Source organism: Nannospalax galili, unplaced genomic scaffold (assembly GCF_000622305.1).
Source record: "Nannospalax galili isolate Female #2095 unplaced genomic scaffold, S.galili_v1.0 scaffold682, whole genome shotgun sequence".
Taxonomy (NCBI): domain Eukaryota; kingdom Metazoa; phylum Chordata; class Mammalia; order Rodentia; family Spalacidae; genus Nannospalax; species Nannospalax galili.
In genome coordinates, this window is record NW_008348076.1 from 260,595 (window position 1) to 281,634 (window position 21,040).

Consider the following 21,040-nt stretch of genomic DNA (forward strand, 5'->3'; position numbering starts at 1 on the left):
ACATAGCGAGATCCAGGACAGCTGGGGCTACAGGGAGACCCTATCTCAAAAGAGACAAAAAAAAAAAGAGTGTTGTTAAAAGGACAGAGAAACCAGCTTGAAGGAATTCCCACTGCCCAAATCAATACTTAGAAATAAAAACAAATGCTATTAGTAACAAATCACAACCTCCTTGAATAAAATGAGAAGCCATAAGTTAGGTGTGTGGCTTAGTGATAGATGCCCACTGCATACATGAGGCCATGAGGCCTCAGGTTCAGTCCCAGCATCACAGCAAATAAAAACAAGGCTGCACTCCACAATAACATACATGAATGAATAGAGGGGAAGGCTCTACCTTTCCATAGGGCCAACTAATCATAAATGTGAAGGAGATGGCATTTGACAGCACTGAGCAATCAGTAATATTTCAGGTGGAAATTTTCAGTAGATGCTAAATCTAAAGAGTGAGATTTGATCTGTTTACAAAATACAATTAGAGGAAAACAAAAAGCAACAATAAAAGTAGAGCAGTTTGGTAAACAGTACCTTAGTCAATTGATAATGCCCAACCATCAGTAACTGGACAGAGGCAACTGTTGACACCTGTTGACATGCAAGAACACATTTCTTCGGTGACAGTCTCAGCAAAAAAAAAGGTACAAGGGGCTGGAGTAACAGCTCAGGGTTAAGAGCACTGGCTGCTCTTGCAGAGGACCTGGGTTTGGTTCCCAGCACCCACATGGCAGCTAACAGCCATCTGTAACTCTAGTTCCAGGGGATCTGACACCCTCTTCTGACCTCTACAGGCATTGCATGATGCAGATGCACTTACATACACAAAAAATAAACAATAATAATAAATCTTTTAAAACAAAAACAAAGGTACACATAAATCTAATAAGGAAGCATCAGGAAACCCAAATATAGAAACAGTCTACAAAATACCATGTCTGAAATTTTAAGATGCTGAACGAATGTCAAAGAAAGACTTACTTTCAGATTGGTAGATTAGACACAATCACTGAATACCAAGTGTGAGCACTTGAAGTCTGGTGTGACACGTGGCAACATCTGAGTGAGGCTGTGGGTTAGGTAATGGTGATCTGTCTGTGGACTTTCTGATATGGTGGGTGTATTGTGATTCAGAAGAACATCTTTAGGAATTGCATACCAATGTGTTTGAAGTGGTGAGATATCATTGACACAGCAGCTCGGGGGAAAGGTCCCTTTGTACTTCTCCTAGTACTTTTAACTTTGGAATTATTTCAAAATGGAAAAAATTTAAAATATGAAAGTTTTTCATAATAAAAAAAAAGGTGTCATTTTAAAATCAGTTCAGAAAAGCTTACATCAGGAGGGGTTGTGATGCAAGACTGTAATCCCAGCACTTTGGGAGGCAGGAGGACCATGAGTTCAAGGCCAGCTTGAGCTATATAGTGAGACCCTATCTCCAGTGCCCTCGCCCACAAAGCAAGCTTACACCCCAGTTCTTTCTCATGTGTGGGCCTCTCATGGCTATAGAAAGCATGAGCTCATAACTGCAGTTTCCTGAATGGACAGGGGAGGAACTGTGAGGCCCTGCCCCTTCCTAAGGCTCTCCTGGCTGTTGGTGGATGCCTGGAGGGGAGTCATTGTTTGCAGTGATACAGCCACTGGTGAGTCCACCATGCCCTAGTGGATAGCACCATCCATACCCATGCCCACTCAGACATTCAAACTCAGGACTCATGAAACCAAAACAAAGACAAAGAAAGTGGGAAGGAGACTTGTTGGGAGGTAAGAAAAGATGGGGGAGTATGACCAGAATGTATCGCGTACATGTACGAAATTCACAAAGAATAAATTTAATTTTTAAAAATCAAAGAGTAGGAGGGGGGGTTCCGACCTCCATCAGTGTAGCGGCTCTGATCTCAGCAGACCACCAGAGAGTGCCGAGTTCTGGCCTCCCTCTGACAGAGGGGCTGAGAATGCAGGGGGCTGCCCGAGAGCCCCCGGATCTTGCCTCTATATGGCGCTGCTGCAAGGCTGAGTCCAAAAGCTGTTCATAGCTCAGGAGTAATGGGATGGAGGTTTATATGGAATTTTTAGTGAATTAAACTCTATGTTCAAGCTTAAAAAAAAGTCAAAGAATAAAGCTCCAAAAGAAAAATGTTTTTCTATTATAAAATGAAAATTTCTTAAATTTTATAAATTCACTTCATTCAACTTGCAAATATAACTAGTTATCTTACTTGGGAAATTCTCATTTTATCAATTCTGTTTTTTCTTGGCTTTTCCAGGTCTTCAGAGTTGATGCTTTTCCTAAATAACTACACGGTATATCTGACACAAAGAACCACAAAGAGCTTCTAAATGTCATTAATAATGCTTCCAGTTTACATGAAGCTTCCAGAGGGAACCAAGGCTAACTTTACAAATTCTGTGTAGACCAGGGAACGACCACTCTCAATGCTGTTCCTCATTCTGCCTAACAGAAGCCTACATTAACCTTTAACAACCTGTGTTTCAAAATCATACAGACATTTGGAATTAGTGTAGAACTACTGTTTACCACCTGAACAGGAAAAGAATGTAAGAAACAGAAGTCTGAGAGGCTGGAGAGATGGCTCAGCAGTTACGAGCACTGGAGCGGAGGACCTGGGTTCAGTTCCAGCACCCACATGGTGGCTAACAACTATCTGTAACTCCAGTCCCAGAGAATCTTACACCCTCTTCTAGTCTCTGTGGACATTATGCTCACATAGTGCTCTACATATATTGAGGCAGAACCTTGTACACATAAAATAAAACAAATTTTTCAAAAGAAACAGGGGCTGGAGAGATGGTGCAGCGGTTAAAAGCACTGACTGCTTTTGCAGAGGACCTGGGTTCGAGTCCCAGCACCCACATGGCGGCTATGAGCCATCCTTAACTCCAGTTCCAGGGGAATCTGACGCCTCCTTCTGACCTCCATGGCATTGCACAACACAGGCACACTCACATACATGCAGGCAATACACTCATACACATAAAATAAAAATAATAAATAAAATATTAAAGAAACAGAAATCTAATTTTAGCTAGCTAGAAAGGTCTGATTCTTCCATGTTGGAGGGCCACTGGATTCAAAGCTGAGCCAAAGAAACATGCAAAAGACAAATTACTTCAACCTCTTTTACAGCAAAATTTCATGAAAAACTGAAATACCCACACAGAAGTCTTTCACTTTTAAATCAGTTTATTTCTCTTATTCCCTTTTCATTTTCTGGCATTGAAAAAAAAATGAAAACAATTCTTTGCTAGTATTGACATATGTCAAGACGTGGTTTCAACAGAGTAGGCTTCCCTTGTATGACAGTTAAAGCTATGTCCTGATAGAGTATCTAAACTGAGTTTAGGATCTGTTATGGTGTGCAGAGATGAGAAATACAATCAAATACTATTCAAATCTCACATGTATCAAAAAATAAATTAAAAAGCCCCAGTGGTTGAGCTGATGAAAATTACACTGAAGTCTAGATTTTATTGAGCTTCTTTTCTGGAATCTGTAATGATTAATTCATTTTCTTCATCTGATGACTGACTTATTTAAAATGATAATTATATGAGGTCAAATGAGATACCTGCTGGCCTTTTTCTGGTAAATTCCAGAAGTCAGTCTCATGGCTAAGTGCATCTAGTTGGCACCCTAGGTGTCTCTGTCATACAATAGGTACAGCAGGTGATCTATAAGGGTTTACTAAAAAGAACCCTAAAGACTAACAAGCTTCAGTTCTAGACCTGGATATGAAAGTAACTAATCATTTTAGGTGCCATTTAACTATTCTTTTGGTTTCCATATTTATAAAATTAAAGACAATACCCTAAATGCCTCAGTAAAATATTTGAAATTAGACAATACATTTTAACACTATGAAATAGTATGTCTTTGTTTAGTAATTTCAGTTTTTCATATTCTTAACCCTGGGACTGAAGTTATTGAAGGCACTTGTTTCTCTTAAAAGATTTATGAAAGTGTCTTACCTTGCTATGCTCAGATGTTAAAGTCTCACTTGCCCCCACAGGAGACATGTACTGACAATTTTAGACTGTCAAAACAGTGAGGTAAGGCCATCAGATTTTTGACAAGTCACACCTTAAAATACTTTCCACTGGTAGCAGCTTGCTTGAGACTTACTGGGAAAATATTAATGATGCCAGATTTGTGTTTGATAGATTATAGGATATTATACTACATGAATCTAGTAATATTTATGCAGATAATTTGAAATTTTTAGAACATTATTTTAAAGGTAATATCTCTCTTGTGGAGGTAATCTTTTTTTGTTTGTTTGTTTTGTTTTGAGACAGGTCTCCCAGTAGCCCCAGATGGCCTGGAACTCCCTGTACAGATCAGGCTTGCCTCAAACTCACAGAGATCCACCTCCCTTTGCTGGGATTAAAGTTGTGTGCCACCACGCCCAGCTAGGAAATCTTGCTGAAAGAAGTTAGGGCTTGTCAGATTAGCAGACTGTTTCCTGTTTGTCCACCTCTCTAAGTAAAAGAATTGAGAAAGAAATTGGTTTTATGAATCACAGTTTGGTTTTCGGGTGGAATGAAACAGGGAATGAGAGAAATCATACAACAGAACAGCCGAACCAAAAAACACATCCATATAGATCCTGAGATGCTACAACAAATTTTAGAAATAGATCAACATGATCCAAGTGGTTTTGAAAACACCGTTATGGTGGGTAAACAGTCATTTTCTAGGATATGTTGCAGGGATGTCCACGTCATGCCACAAAACCCTATCTTTGGGTCCAAATGTGAGAGCTAGTCACCCAGAGCGGGTGGCCAGTCAACATCTACAGACTAGAAGAGAGAAAACAAGTCATTAAAATGGATATTCTGGCAAGCATTTGCTGGGGATAGCTTTAGTACAATGCAAAAGATGAAATTATATTGGATGAAGAGAACAACACTGAGCTTTACAACTTTAAAGTCTAGTCAGGGACTCTTGGTCCCAAGGTCTATTTCTCAATTAACTTAAAAGCAATACTGTGTTACTTAATTACTAATTGCACCTCAACTCATAAGAGAATCAATTAAAATTTTTAATGTTTTAATGAGTAAAGAAAACATTCAAATTTAGGCAGCTATACTGGTTTCTGTCAAAGAGTCTCAGTGACTCTTCCTCTGATCATCTTCACTTTACCATCTTCTCTTTACAAATGTAGTTATGCATCACTTAACAGTGGGGCCACATTCCCAGAAATGGTCATTACAAGATTCCACCACTGTGCAAACATCAGAATGTTCTTAAACTTAAGCTGTGATATCACTAGGTGATGTCATCTAGTAGACTATTCTACAGCACATGGCTGTACTCAAGTAGCCTGTAAACCTATATAGTCCTGTTTGTAACTTAACTAGATGTGAAGTAAATGAATGAGATCACCTAGAAGCAGCTGTTTTAAGTTATTTTTAAACATTTACTTAATTATTTTTTAAATTTGTGAGGGGGGCATGCATATGTGGAGGTTCAAGGACAAACTTTGAGAGTTCGTTCTCTCTCTGCCATGTAGGTTCTGGGTATCAGACTCAAGTTGTCAGGTTTGGTGCCCTTACCCACTGAGCCACTGCACAGACCCTTACTTTTTTTTTTTTTTTTTTGGTTTTTTTGAGATAGGGTCTCCCTGTAGCCCCAGCTGTCCTGGAACTCACTATGTAGACCAGGCTGGCCTTGAACTCACAGAGATCCGCCTGCCTCTGCCTCCCAAGTGCTGGGATTAAAGGCGTGCGCCACCACGCCCGGCAACCCTTATATTTTTTATAAAACAAATCAAGACTGGAAATGAACCCTAGAATTCCAAAGGGCGGTTACAACTTCATTTCCTTGTTTTGTTTAAGGATTTGACCTGATGCCATATGTAAACCAGTAAGTGATAGTAACTGATGCCAATTACTAAATTAGCTATATAATTAATCTACAAGTGTCACAAATGGGAACCTGTATTTTTAAAAAATAAGAATTCAAGAGGCTGGAGCGATGTCTCAGCAGTTAAGAACACTGGCTGTTCTTGCAGTAGACCCAGGTTCAAATCCCAGCACCTACATGGCAGCTAACAACTGTCCTTAACTCCAGTTCCAGGGGATCCGACAGCCTCTTCTGTCCTCCGCAGGCACTGCACGACACAGATGCACTTACCTACATGCAGGCAATACACACATACACATAAAAATAATAAATAAAATATTTTTAAAAAATAAGAATTCAAAGGACAGTCCCTCCCTGTGATACAAAGCTAAAGTGAGATTTTACTGTTGTCCAATATCCATGGAGACAGGTAGTGCTATCTGGCTTAAAGCCACAGGGCCTAACTTGGCCGAATTCAATTTGAAAATGTGCATTCCACCATTAAATAGCTTACCTCTACATCTAGCTCAAGAATGTCTGCGGTCACATTCATCAAAGAGCCAATGTTTGGCTTGGTTCTCCCAAAGTCTCCATGTACAAATTCTTTAATATAGCTAGGTCTATTTAAGGAAAAAATGAGAATAACCATGCAATACCAGCTATTTTGGCAAGTGGAAAAGAAATAATAAACAAAAGCAAAAACATTATGAAACAGAAGTCATTTCTGATACAAAAAACCCAAGTCAGATTAGGTTATAAACAAAGTATCAGCCTGGAAATATAGATATTTAAAATTCTGAATCCCAGTCTTCTGTATTTAAAGCACAGAACTTTGAAGTCTTTGAAAACTGTCCTAACATCAGCATATTACGGTATAAGTGATATGTAGTATTCTTTTTTTCTCACAAGGCCTATATATAAAGTTATGGTCAACATGTCAAGCAGCACTGGGCACAAGTATGGATCTCTAGTCCCATTTAGGAGGCTGAGACAGAAGAATTACTTAAGCTTAAGAGTTCAAGACCAGTCTGGGTTAAAAAAAAAAAAAAAAAAAGTAAAATAGTGTCATTTCCTTCTACCACCCATGTTTAATCATCTGGACAAATACTTGAAATACTGAAAGGACCCAAATAAAGTGATGAATATGTGGCTTGTATAATATGTAAAGATAGATTCTGGGACCAGCCTTCCACCCTGAGGCACGTAGACCTTAGGAGGAAGCCTGAGAGCATCTGATTCTTGCTTGACTTGGGCCTCTGCCAGAACTCCAGAGAAGCTGGACTAGAGCTATCTGGTCCCTCCAATATAAAATCAAAAGGGAGAACCTGAAGCCTAGACCAACAAGCTTTTCATAACCAATAAGAAAATGAAAGTACATCAATTACAAACAAAAATACTCAACAAAGGAAGGCTTGAGTCTCACACCAGAATTACAAACAAAAGAAGTTCACATGCCAAAATCACAACAAAAAAATATGAAAAACTCAAATAATATGTCCCCATCAAACACCAACAGTCCTATAGAAGAGCAGTACAATGAGAACCCCCTAGAGATAACCCAGGACACAGAATTTAAAAGAACAATCATAAATATGATCAAAGAATTCAATGAATTTAAATACACAAACAAATCAAAGAACTAAAAGAAGATATGGATAAACTTCTGATTGAATTCACAAAAGAGATAGAAATATTGAAGAAAAGTCAGGCTGAAATGAAGAAGGAAATGAAACAATAAGTCAATTAGAAATGACAGGAGAAATCCTCACCAATAGAATGAACAAAATGGAAAACAGAATATCAAGACTGGAAGATAAAGTTGAAGAACTGGACTACTCAAGTAAGGATTATGAAAATATTTTAAAAACACAGGAATGGAATATGCAGGAAATGTGGGACACCATGAAAAGACAAAATTTACATATCATAGGCATAGAGGAAGGAGAAGAATCTAAGGATAATGGTATTGACCAGATCTTCAACAGGATTGTAGAAGAAAATTTACCAAAATTAAGGAAAGGCATCCCCATACAAATACAAGAAGCACATAGACCACCACATAGACAGGATCAGAAAAGAAACTCCCCATGACACATCATAGTAAAAACACTAAATGTACAGAACAAAGAGAGAATACTGAAAGCTGCAAAAGAGAAAGAAGAAGTCACATATAAACCCATCAGAAATACAGCTGACCTTCTAATGCAAACTATGAAAGCCAGAAGAGCCTGGACCAAAGTACTTCCAATTTTAAATGACCACAGAAGCCAACCCAGAATACTTTACCCAACAAAAATGTCTATTATAGTTGAAGGGGAAAGAAAAATCTCCTACAGCATGACTAGGCTGAAAGAATTCATGTCCACAAAACCAGCCTTTCAGAGAATTCTCAAAGAGCTGAAGAGAGGAACAACTAGACCCAAGGGGCAACAGAAAGAAACTAAGGGGAGGAACTGTGGAAACACAAAGTTAGACCAAGAATGAAAGCAGAATAAAAGGCTGGGAACCAATACACATCTTTCAATAATAACTTTAAATATCAATACACTGAACTTCCCAGTCAAAAGACACAGGATAAATGAATGGATTAAGAAACAAAATCCATCTTTTTGTTATCTGCAAGAAACCCATCTCACCTTCAAGGATAGGCACTATATTGTGGTGAAAGTATGGGAAAAAAATTCCAAGCAAATGGCACTAAGAAACATGCAGGGTTTGCAATTATAATATCTGACAAACTAGACTTTAAACTGAAACTAATTAGATAAGATAAAGAGGGTCACTTCATTCTGATCAAAGAAAAAATTGACTAAGAAGACATTACAATCATGAACATACATATATGCACCAAACTCTGGTGCACCCAACTTCATTAAAACAGTACTATAGGACTTTATGACATAGATTAATCCCAACTCACTAATAGTAGAGGACTTCAATACCCCACTGACTCCATTAGATAGGTCAACTGGACAAAGAATAAACACAGAGACATCTGAATTAAACAATACCATACATCAAATGGACCTAACAGACATCTACCGAATATTCTGCCCAAGCACCAAAGAATATACTTTCTATTCAGCACTCCATGGAAGTTTCTCCAAAACTGACCACATACTAGGGCACAAAATAAACCTCAACAAATACAAAAAAGCTGAAATAATTCCATGCATTCTATCAGCCCACAGTACAATAAAGTTTAAAATAAACACTGGAAGAAGCCCTAGTAACTACACTCCTGAACGATGAATGGGTCAAAGGAGAAATTAAGAAAGAAATAAAAGTATTCCTGGAATTAAACAAAAAGGACAATACAACACAACAAAACCTCTGGGACACTTTAAAAGTAGTCCTAAGAGGGAAGTTAATAGCTCTAAGTGCCTACATTAAAAATCAAAAAGAGCACAAATAAATGACTTAACATTGCAATTCAAGACTCTTGAAAGGCAAGAACAAATGAAACCCAAACCCAGTAGACAAGACAAGAAGAAATAACAAAAATCAGAACAGAAATTAATGAAATAGAAACAAAGAAAACAATACAAAGAATCATCAAATCCAAGAACTGGATCTTTGAAAAGATAAACAAGATAGATCCTTAGCCAAGTTAATTAAAAGAAAAAAAGAGTAACTCCAAATCAACAAAATCAGAGATGAAAGGGGAAACATCACACAGACACCAGAATGATACAGAACATTATAAGGGAATACTTTAAAAATCTATACTTTATTAAATTTGAAAACCTAAGAGAAATGGGTGGATATCTAAAATCATGACTATCACCAAAGCTAAACCAAGAAGAGATCAACATCTCAAACAGACCCATGACATATAAGGAAATTGAAACAGTAATACAAAACCTCCCAACTAAAAAAAGTCCATGCCCAGATGGATTGACAGCAGAATTCTACCAGACATTTAAAGAAGATCTGCATCCAATACTACTTACAGTATGCAAAAAGATAGAAACGGAGAGAGAACTTCCAAATTCCTTCTATGAAGCCAGCATCACTCAAATACCCAAACTAGGTAAAGACACAACCAAAAAAGAAAACTACAGACCCATTTCCTTAATGAACATAGATGCAAAAATTCTCAACAAAATGCTTGCAAACCGCATACAGATGCATATCAAAAAGATCATCCACCATGACCAAGTTGGCTTTATTCCAAAGTTGCAGGGATGGTTCAATATATGCAAGTCAATAAATGTCATAAATCATATAAACGGACTTAAATAAAAAAAACTACATGGTCATTATCTCAATAGATGTAAAGAAGGCCTTAGACAAAATTCAACATATAGTTGTGTTAAAAGTCCTAGAGGGAAATGGACTGGAGGGAACATACCTCAACATAATTAAAGCCATATACAACAAACCTACAGCCAACATGATTCTAAATGGAGAAAAACTGGAGGTATTCCCATTAAAATCAGAAATATAGTACTTGAAATTCTTGCTACAGCAATAAGACAAGAGAAGGAAATTAAAGGAGTATTAATTAGAAAAGAGGTCAAATTATTCCTTTTTGCAGATGTGTCCCAAAAAGCATGTTTCCTCCAAGGGGTGGGGCCTGCTGAGGAGAACTGACTGTGAAGAGCTAGCCACAGGAGGAGGGGCTTTCTGTGCCATCTTGGACAGGAGCTATGACAGGAACAAGTGAGAACAAATAGCCTGGTATTTACCAGCCTGGAGTGAGACTACGAGCCCACGAGGAGTGGGCGAAAGCTAACGGTGACTATGGGCAGGCCACGGGAGTGATCTGGAGTGGTAGCCTCATGATCTGGAATGGTGAGCTCCCGCAGCACAGAGCTAGGCACCTGGTGTTTGTATCTTTGTGAGTTACCACCCCCATGGTATAAACTATAATAAATTCACATAAAATATGTTATATGGTTTGTCTGATAGCACAAGACACCCCGAGAGAACTCGGGCAACAAAATTGGCACAAGTCGACAGGATGAAGTTGCTTAAAATGACAAACTGCAGAAGTTTGGAAAAAGCTAGAGAGCTGACAGCGGTGCTGATGTCGTTTTTACAATGGATTATAAAATATGTAACTAAAATGGGTCGGCCATGCAGAAGCGTGGGCCACAGCTGTGTTGTAAATGTCGGGGCATGTTGCGGGTATGTGAAGATTTGTTAAAGGTTGTGCAGAGGCTAGAAAATCTTTTACTGGCTCTGGCCACAAACAGAATGCCCAGAGAGGGGGTATGGCCACTTTGCATAATAAAAGATGTGCCCCAGGCAGGGGAAGCTGAAAAGACTAGGGAGGTCCTGGCAGATCCAGTTGCAGAGCTTGAGAGAGGAAAAAAAGGTCCAAGGACTCAGGAAAAGACAGATAATAGTTAAAAAAAAAAAAAAAAAAGACCTAAAAATAAAAGTAGATAAAGCTGCCCCCCAGATTCAACCATTGATACAAGAGGGAAAAAAGCTAACAGTGCTGTAGCTAGGAAATACTCCACGCTGGAACTGTTAAAACTAGGAAAAAACTTATAAGCAAGTGATCAGAGAGACCCTAGCCATGTGGCTTGTGAGAGTATGGGATATAGAAGCAAATGACATCAGTCTAGGTCTTTCAGAAGCTTTACAGCTGTTATATAACCACCCATCCATTCTTGCAAGATAGGCTGTTCAACCTAGGCCAATGCAGAGGGAGCAGTCCTTAACAGGATGGCTGGTTGAAGGCATAAAAAATACATGGTTGTCACCAAGGGAGACTAACATGATTAGCAGAGGCTGGAGGACTACAAAGGAGGGGCAGGCATTACTGAGGGAACTAGGTATGAGAAAAGCAATAATGATGTCCAGTTCACTGGGCCAGATAAGACTGAGTTCACCAGAGATATGAAGGAAAGCTTAATTCAACTAGGACCTCGAGAATGGTATGGGGCTTTAATGGTTTTCCTAAGCCCTTTAATAGGACAGGATCTTTGTAAAGTGAGACAGGCTTTGGCAAATCTAAATGATTCTGACCTGCATGTAAAACACATCTGTAGAATAACAGAACATCATATAAAAGTTATTTAAAAAAAAAAAAAAACAGACTGAAGAAATGATCCACTTGGGTTACTCGAAGACAAATGTGGCAAGACTTATGTCGAGCCCAAATTCACAGAAAAAAAATTGATAGAAAACCAAACTCAGTACTAATGAGTTTCTGCAAGGCTTTAAAACCAGAAGAATAGTTTACAAAAGGCATTCAAAGGATAAAAACTGTCCCGGGGTGGATAAGAATCCCCAAGGATTCTGATATAGGCTATACTAGGGGTGGAAGCAGTTTTTCCCACCAAGTTCTCCCCCCAGCAGCCAGGTGTGGTCAATGGAGAAATGACAGATATAGCTACAGTCAGGAGGCAGACCCAGGGCCTGCCTGACTCAAGGAACCAATAGGTGCAGTGGGGACAGGAGAAAACCCCTGCCTCCTTAGTCCAGTGCAGGGTCAGGCAACTGGAGCCAACACCTGTAAGTGTATCAAGAATAAAAGAATACAAAGAGACTCCATGTAAAATCCCCCAAGTGCAAAATGACTCCAAAGGGATAACTAAAGATGGTAAAGAGCTAACCAAATTAATACCTTGTACCCATGCTATGGTACCTAACAAGGATCTATGGAGAAAACAGTTAATTCGAATGGATAAAACCTTTCCATGCTGTTAGAGCTTGTCTATGATCGATTTAATATATGATGTTAACCTTCCTTCAAGTGTTTTACAGATATGAAACCCGTTTAAAAGATATCTGAAGAAGCAAAAGTCAGCTACAGCTGTAACATTCTTTGGAGTTTTATGGTTGGGTAAGATGAAGACAGAGACTCCCAAACTACACAACTGTTAAGAAAATCTACAGTACCAGGGATGGATTGCCCCCCTATGAGCTGTTGGTCAGAGAGAGATCCCAGAGGCTCTCAAATTAACCCAGGTTATTGCCACTAATGTTAGTTGTACACTAGAAAGGTTGGTAAGGCCATGTTGCTGAAGGCCCTGCATGATGTGAGGACGGGAGAAGAAGAGATGGAGCTGAGACTAAGCCAAAAAACTCCATGCCACTGGATGGTCAAAGTTCATATTGCCAGAAGGTGCTATGCAGATGGTTGGGAAAGAAAGAATCCCCTATGAGTCTACTCAACAATGGACCCCATGTGCTGCACACTATGGACATGCCAAGCAATGCCTGCAATTGCAATAATGGCTTGACCAACATATGTACAACTGACAAATTTCTAATTGGATAAGGCCCGCTCCTAGGGGTGGAACACACATGTGGTGCTGTAGACCAGGCCAACACCTTGGGTCAAGAAAGGCTACAGGCCCTAATGGGGAAGCCATCACAAGTATACTGTTTAATTAATATAGCACACCTACTGGGATATTGTCTAGTCATTTGTATTTACATTCATGTTTGTTTAAATGTGTCTACTTCCCTCCATTTGTCTTTATAGTAGAAGAAACACCACTGAGATAGATCAATGGCCATGGCTTAAAGACAAATAATGGGAAGGCCCAAGAAGTCACTATCTCACCATGATACAAAAGAGATCGCCTTATATCTGTCACCCTCTCTAAGGCTCAGGGACCTTAGCAGAAGATTGGCAGAAAGACTGTAAGAGCAGAAGAAAGGGGTGGAGTGTGTTCTGAACAGCCTGTTTCCTCCAAGGGGCAGGGCCTGCTGAGGAGAATTGACTGAGAAGAGCTAGCCACAGGAGGAGGGGCTTTCTGCGCCATCTTAGACAAGAGCTGCGACAAGAGCTAGTGAGAACAAATGGCCCAGCATTTACCAACCTGGGGTGAGACTAGGGGCCCACAAGGGGTGGGTGAAAGCTAACAATAACTATGGGTGGGCCGTGGGTGAAATCTGGAGTGGTGGGCTCACAATCTGGAATGGCAGGCTACTGCGGCACAGAGCTGGGCACCTGGTGTTTGTTTCTTTGTGAGTTACCCGCCCCCCCAGTATAAACTCACATAAAAATATGTTATATGGTTTGTCTGATAGCACAAGGCCCCGAGAGAACTCAGGCAACAGCAGATATGATATTATACCTAAGAGATGCCAAATATTCCAACAGAAAGCTCCTAGAAATGATTAACACTTTTAGTAAAGTGGCAGGTTATAAAATAAATCTACAAAAAGCAGTAGTCTTTCTATATACCAATAACAAGCAATTGGACAAAGTACTTGGAAATCCTCCCATTCACAATAGCCTCAAAAAAAAAACTTGGAATAAACCTGACCAAAGACATTAAAGACCTCTACAGTGAAAATTTTAAATCTTTAAAGAAAGAGATTGAGGAAGACATCAGGAGATGGAAGGCTTTCCCATGCTCATGAAATGGAAGAATTAATATTGTGAAAATGACCATTCTACCAAAAGCCATTTATAGATTCAATGCAATCCCAACCAAAAATCCCCATGACATTCTTCACAGAATGAGAAAAAAAAATCCTAAAATTCATAAGGAAGCACAAAAGACTCTGGATAGCCAGAGGAACCCTGAACACAAAGAGCAATGCCAGGGAGATTACTATACCAGATCTCAAAGTATACTACAGAGCTATAGTCATAAAAACAGCAGGGTACTGGCACAAAAATAGATCTATAGATCACTGGAACATAACTGAAGACCCAAACATGAATACATGCAATTTCAGCCACCTCATATTTGACAAAGGGGTCAAGAACACTCACTGGAGGAAAGACAGCATCTTCAGCAAATGGTGCTGTCAAAACTGGATGTCCACTTGTAGAAGAATGAAACTAGACCCTTATCTTTCACCTTGCACAAAAGTCAACTCCAAATGAATCAATTACCTCAGTATGAAACCTGAGGCTCTGAAACTGTTAGAGGAAAGCATAGGCAGTACCCTACAAGATATGGGTGCAAGAAAGGACTTTCTAAACCGGACATCAATTGCTCAGGACTTAAGATCAAGAATCAACAAGTGGGACCTCATTAAACTAAAAAGCTTCTGTACATCAAAAGAAACAACCAAGAAAGTGAAGAGAAAACCCACAGAATGGGAGAAAATCTTTACCAGTGACACATCTGACAGAGGGTCAATATCCAGAATATATAAAGAACTCAAAAATCAAAGACTCAAGCAAGTGACCCAACTTAAAGATGGGCTATAGATCTCAACAGAGACTTCTCAAACGAAGAAATAAAGATAGCTAAGAAAAGTCTTAAAAAGTGTTCAACATCATTAGTAATTAGGGAAATGCAAATTAAAACCACCTTAAGGTATCACCTTACCCCATTCAGACTGGCTAGGATCAAGAGAACAAATAATACCAAATGTTGACAAGGATGTGGAGAAAGGGGAATGCCTATTCACTACTGGTGGGATTGCAAATTCATGCAACCCCTATAGAAAGCAGTGTGGAGAACTTTTTTTAAAAAGATTTTATTTATTATTTTTATTTTATGTGTATGAGTGTACTGCCTGCATGTATTCGAGTGCACCCATGTCGTGCAATGCTGTGGAGGTCAGAAGAGGGCTTTGGATTCCCCTAGAACTGGAGTTACAGATGGTTCGTCGCCACCATGTGGGTGTTGGGAATCAAACCGAGGTCCTCTGCAAGAGCAGTCAGTGCTCTTAACCACTGAGCCATCTCTCCAGCCCCAGAGAACTCTTAAAACTCTAAAAATGGACCTACCATTTGACCCAGTTATACCACTCCTTGGCATGTACCCAAAGCACTCATCCTATTGCAGAGATACTTGTATATCCATGTTTGTTGCTGCTCTTTTCACAATAGCTAAGAGATGGAAGCAACCTAAGTGCTCCACAACTGATGAGTAGTTAATGAAAATGTGGTACATTTACACAATGGAGATCTACTCAGTGGTAAAGAAAGATGAGATAATGAAATTTGCAGGTAAATGGATAGAAGTAGAAACTGTTCTAACTGTTCTACTTCATACTAAGTGAAGTAACACAGACTCAGAAAAACATATGACATACATTCTCCCTCATATGTGGATCCTAGCACCAAATCCTCATATCTGAGTATGTATCCTGATGTAACTCCAGGAACCAGGATAAATGATAAAGGAACCAGGGAGGTAAAGCAAGAGAAGGAACCTGAGCAAGAAGAACAGTAGGAGACAGGTGTTACTAAAGGAGAAATGGATAAAATGGGGGTATTTAAATGGAAGGGGGGAAGGAAGGTTATACAAAGAACTTGGGGCTAAAGGGAAAGAAGGAGCTCAAGAGACCATAGGAGAATGGTATTATCAAGGGAGAAATGAGGGAAAAGGGGACACTTTAAATGGGGAAGTCATGGTGCAAGGGTTAGATGGGGAGAGAGAGGAGAAATAAATAATGCCTAGCTAGTGTAAAAAACAACAACAACAACAACAGAGGAAATCATATTAGTCCAAACAACCTAATGACAAGTGACACATATAATATCTCTAAGTGAGTCCATGTGTATAGCTAAAGGCTACATAACAAGAAACAGTGCCAGACAGGAGAAACCTTCCTTTGAGTTGTTGGCCAGGCAGGGTGGCCCAAGAGACTCCCAAAATTACATAGGTTATTGCCACAGCCCTTGATGGCCTCCCAGAACTTGAAGGCATTACTGCTAAAGACAGAACATACTTTGGACACAGAATCTGGAGCAATGGAGCTGGAACTGACCTGGAAGCCACTTTCCCTGAAGGCTAGCTCTCATAGCTTTGGAGAGCACTCTGCAAGCTGCTAAGGGAGAACATCAATCGATGGTCCAACATCAGCTTCAAGACCAAATGACCACATCAATGACCTGCACAGCATATGACACTGGTACCGTAGTGGTACTTTTATCTTGGGGTCAATCACCAGCTACCTAATTAGACTAAAAGCCCACTCAATGGGAGGAAACTCCTGTGGTACTGTAAACAGAGTCAAACATACATGGCTGGAGAGAAAACCCCCAAACTGTCACATCCCTAGACTAATGTAATTCCTTACTATGTGCAAAATATGTATCCTTATATTTACAGACAAATATCCCATCACCACTCATCATAGAAGCTTCTTTTGTACCAGACGAAGACAGAGTACCACAACTGGTCACACACAGACATTGTCTGTGAATTGCCCAAGTCTAAGTGGCACATCTACAATGCAACCTCTACATCTAAGGCTCACAGAGCATAGAACAAGGTATAAAGACAATAATGAATATCTCAATTCTCATTAATGAAGCTCCCTCATGCAACAGAGGGCCAGGAACACAAAAGGTCACAAATGGCCAAATTACAGCGATTAAGAGCCTACAGAATGCTCATCCTTGGACAGGACTCCTATATTAAACTCCACTCACCCAGGGCTCAGGGACCACTGCAGAAGAGGGGGTGGAAAGATTGTAAGAGCCAGGGAGGAGGTGCATGACCATATGGAAATAGAGCCCTACAAGCTCCTGCAACCCTGCTCATATGAACCTACAGCAATGGTGTCAGCATGCACAGGACACATGCAAACTCAAACAGACAAAAACCCAGTGTAGAACTGGGGAAATGGATGGCTGACCCCCAATTTCAGCTGAAGAAATATTGGCAACTGATTACTGTTGGGTGAGGAAGAGCTGATCTTCCTAAAGTGAGGGAATCTAGATAAGCTGACTAGACCTCAGTAGATGAACCTGCACTGAGGGACATCTGGGGACACTAACTTGACACAACAGGCCTTAGCACAAATGACAGAATGTCTGAATTCCAGTCAGGGAGCTGTGGAGGGTACCAGTGGGGATGGGAGTATAAAGATGATTAAGATTTATTAAGATGTTCTATATGATATACACAAAACTCAAATATATGTAAAGACAACATAATAATCCAATAATACTTCTTTATGAGTACCTATTAACTGCTAAATACTGGTACTGTAATTAGCTAAAGCATAATTTTTTTTTTTTTTTTTTTTTTGGTCTTTTGAGACAGGGTCTCCCTGTAGCACCAGCTGCCCTAGAACTCACTATGTAGACCAGGCTGGCCTTGAACTCAAATAGATCGGCCTGCCTCTGCCTCCCAAGTGCTGGGACTAAAGGTGTGCATCACTACGTCCAGCTCAAGCATAAACTTAAAATTTTTTAAATTTATTTATTTATTTATATTTTATATATATGAGAGTTTTGCCTGCACGTAAGTGCACTTGTGTGCACAATGCTCACAGAGGCCAGAAGAGAGTGCCAGATCCCCTGGAACTGGAATTATGAATGGTTGTTAGCCCTATGTGTGTAGTGGGAACTGAACCCAGGTACTTTGCAAAAGCAGCCAGTGCTCTTAACTGCTGAGCCATTTTTCCAGCCCCTGAAGCATAAAATTTAAAGTTGACATTGAACTGACTGCTACTTTATGATTTAAAATACCACTTATAAACAAAAATGTAATGGGAAATCAAACATCAAAATGAAGAAAAGAAACAAGGATTTATTCCCTTCCAATAAAATCCTTTCCAAAATATCTCCCAGACCAGACGAGATGGTGCATGCCTGGGATCCCAGCACCTGGGAGGCAGAGGCAGAGGCAGAGGATCAAGAGTAGGAAGAGGCCTCCAAAGATGGCACAGACCCAGAGCCCTGGGATTCAGCTTGAGAGTTCACTTCACTTCCTGGCCGGTAAATAGCCCACGAAAAGGAGCATGCCAAAAGGAGCCTGCGCTTCTGTACCCTGCTCGTGAGCCTAGTGACTGCTGACGCAAACAGACTGCGCAGCGCGGACCAACCAGAACACGATACGCTGACCAAAGGGACTTGGGGGCGGAGAAAGGGAAATATAAAGCCTGCCCCCTCCTGCATTAAATGAGCCTGCAACACCTAGCCTAGTGCTTGCTTCTACCCGACTCCCGGTGTCTGTGTGTTGACTCCGCACCTCTTGCCTCCCCCCCGAATCGGCAGGTGACCTGATCCAGGTCAGGGTCTTCACAGCTGGCCTGAGGAGAACCCACAACAATCAAGAGTTTGAGGCTGGCCAGGTGTGGTAGCATATGCCTTTAGTCTCAGCACTCCAGCACTCAGGAGGCAGAGGCAGGCGAATCTCTGTGAGTTCGAGGCTTGCCTGGTCTACATAGTGAGTACCAGGCTAGCTAGGGCTACAGGGAGACCCTGTCTCAAAAAGATCAAAAACACCAAAAAAAGGGAGGGGTTCAAGGCTGGCCTGGGCTTCATGAGACCCTGTCTCCAATTAATCCATCAATTGACCAATCAATCAATCATCATTGAACTTATTTTTTAGGGCAGCATTACCCTCCTGATCCCTTCTGGTTAGGCTTATGCAACAGAGAGGTGGAAGGATACGTTCCAGCTTGAGTCTTCAGATACAGGCGAAAATGATGCTCATCCAGGTAATGTGTCTCCATGGAGTGAATGGCACGAGTTCTCACTGCCAAAGGCCTTCGGTGAAGGACCCGCAGAGGCGTTTTCTGGTCGATTTTTAAGTCCTAGAGGAGGGTGTTACACAAGCACAGAGTCAGAGCTTCCTCAAGGTGAAGCCTTTGAACCTCTGTTGTCATCCATAGCTTACCACACAAGTTTCCATCTCTGGCAGGGTAGAACAGGAACTCAGTAATAGTAGAATCAACTGTACTAAGTCCAAACTGTGCGGGACTTCTCACAACCTCGCTCACAACTGGCTCGTTTTCTGGGGATTAGTGCCCTCATCACAAAAAATAGGCTCCAGAGTCAATGATCCTGAGGGCTCTTCTGCTCAGAGTTAACAAACTGGTGAGGATCCTGGAACTCTAGCTCACTCTGCACTTCAACTGGGCATTGCCAGGAGATAATGTTGTTACCTTTGTTTTCTAATGCCACTGAATAACCAAAAAGCGAAGGTTTTAGGCTAGAATGAGGCTGCAGGTAGCAGACTGTGGGACCGCGGTGTCACTTGTTCATATGGCAGAGTGCACATTTTAGGGAGAACCGTGTATCTGTATTTTTTCCAGGATTTGTTGTACAAAAGGCTATATCTGGAAAAGCTGCATCACTGTTTAGCAAGGCATTTCAATATAACGATTGTAAATAAGTATGTACGATAAACCAGAGCATCTCAGTGCTATTTGTCATATCAGCCTTAGAAAAATAATATTGTATTTTAACAATTCAATTTTTTCAGTGGTACGGGCTGCTTTTTCTCATAATAACTTTAGAGATTTCTCCTTATTTAGATGATATAAATTAAGAAACAGAAGTTAACACTATTTTAAAAAGTCAGCTAATTCCCAGTTTTAAAAAATAGGTTTTAGGCAAACCAGAAAGGTCGGTTCTTAGGAATGCTGAACTCTGTGCAATTTCTCATTGGAACAACTCTTCCTAATTTACATGAGGAGCAAGAACAGACGCTTTGCTGAAGGGAAGAAAAGGTGCTGTCTGCATTCTCTTCCAGCCACCAAGAGCTCAGTGCAAGCTCTGACAAAGACCACACTTGGAAGGGCCCAACTGATCCATCAGAGCAGTGAGTCAGCGGCCCCTCCTGTGACTTTTATGATTCTATCATTCTTACAAGATGAACTGTCTCTATGAGGCTTGCCTTTCTCCAGCCAACAAAACAAAACAAAAAACAAGATTCAAGACTCAACTATTGAGGAATCTATAAAGATATGGCCTCCACTCCAGAGCATAGAAATAGCTGGTCTTTAGTGAACAACTATCTACGGAGGCCTCCACCCTTGCTTGCTTTACCTCTCCACTCACTCCCAGCATTGAACATGAGCCAGTCACCAGAGCTGCCAGACCTGCCACAGCTACCAATACAGCACTCAGTCAGCACACGTGTTCCTGCATGGTTCAGGTATGTTTTCAAAACAAAAGGAAACCACTGCACCTACTGAAAGCACACACTCCGCTATTCCCATTCTGCAAAATTTTCAGAAACACACACAAACACACAGAGTTTTTTCCTTAGAAGTAGTGGATAGACTTGAAATGATCTTTTTCTCAGAATACAGAAGTAACTCGTTTTTATCTTTATGTCAATGGGAATACTGGAAAACCATAAAGCTGTTTAGAAACCAAGAAGGCACAGCAGTCTACCTGGGCTGTGGCCTCTGTCACCATTTAATGTGTCTCCTGAAAATCACCTTTCTGTATTGGTTTTGAATAGCTCCACAGTGATCCCTAACTATGACTTTTTTCCTTTTCGATCCTGGGAATCCTACCCAGGGCCTTGCACATACTAGGCAAGCTATCTCTGAGCT

The 21,040-nt window shown here is 40.5% G+C and overlaps 1 protein-coding gene across 9 annotated transcripts in view; it reads right to left on the minus strand.

Annotated features, from left to right (window-relative positions):
- Positions 1-3,164: 3,164 nt before the first annotated feature.
- Positions 3,165-21,040, minus strand: part of Pus10 (pseudouridine synthase 10) — a 78,348-nt gene continuing 60,472 nt past the window's right edge. For 8 of the 9 annotated variants that reach the window (XM_008844476.3, XM_029569003.1, XM_029569000.1 and 5 more), the window contains 3 exons: positions 19,146-19,288; positions 6,375-6,474; positions 3,165-4,815 (listed from right to left, as the gene is read on the minus strand). In XM_008844476.3, coding sequence (XP_008842698.1) covers positions 4,777-4,815; positions 6,375-6,474; positions 19,146-19,288 — 282 coding nt within the window. In that variant the 3' untranslated portion in view covers positions 3,165-4,776. The remainder of the gene's footprint in view (positions 4,816-6,374; positions 6,475-19,145; positions 19,289-21,040) is intronic. The other variant, XM_029569004.1, reaches the window with a different exon arrangement.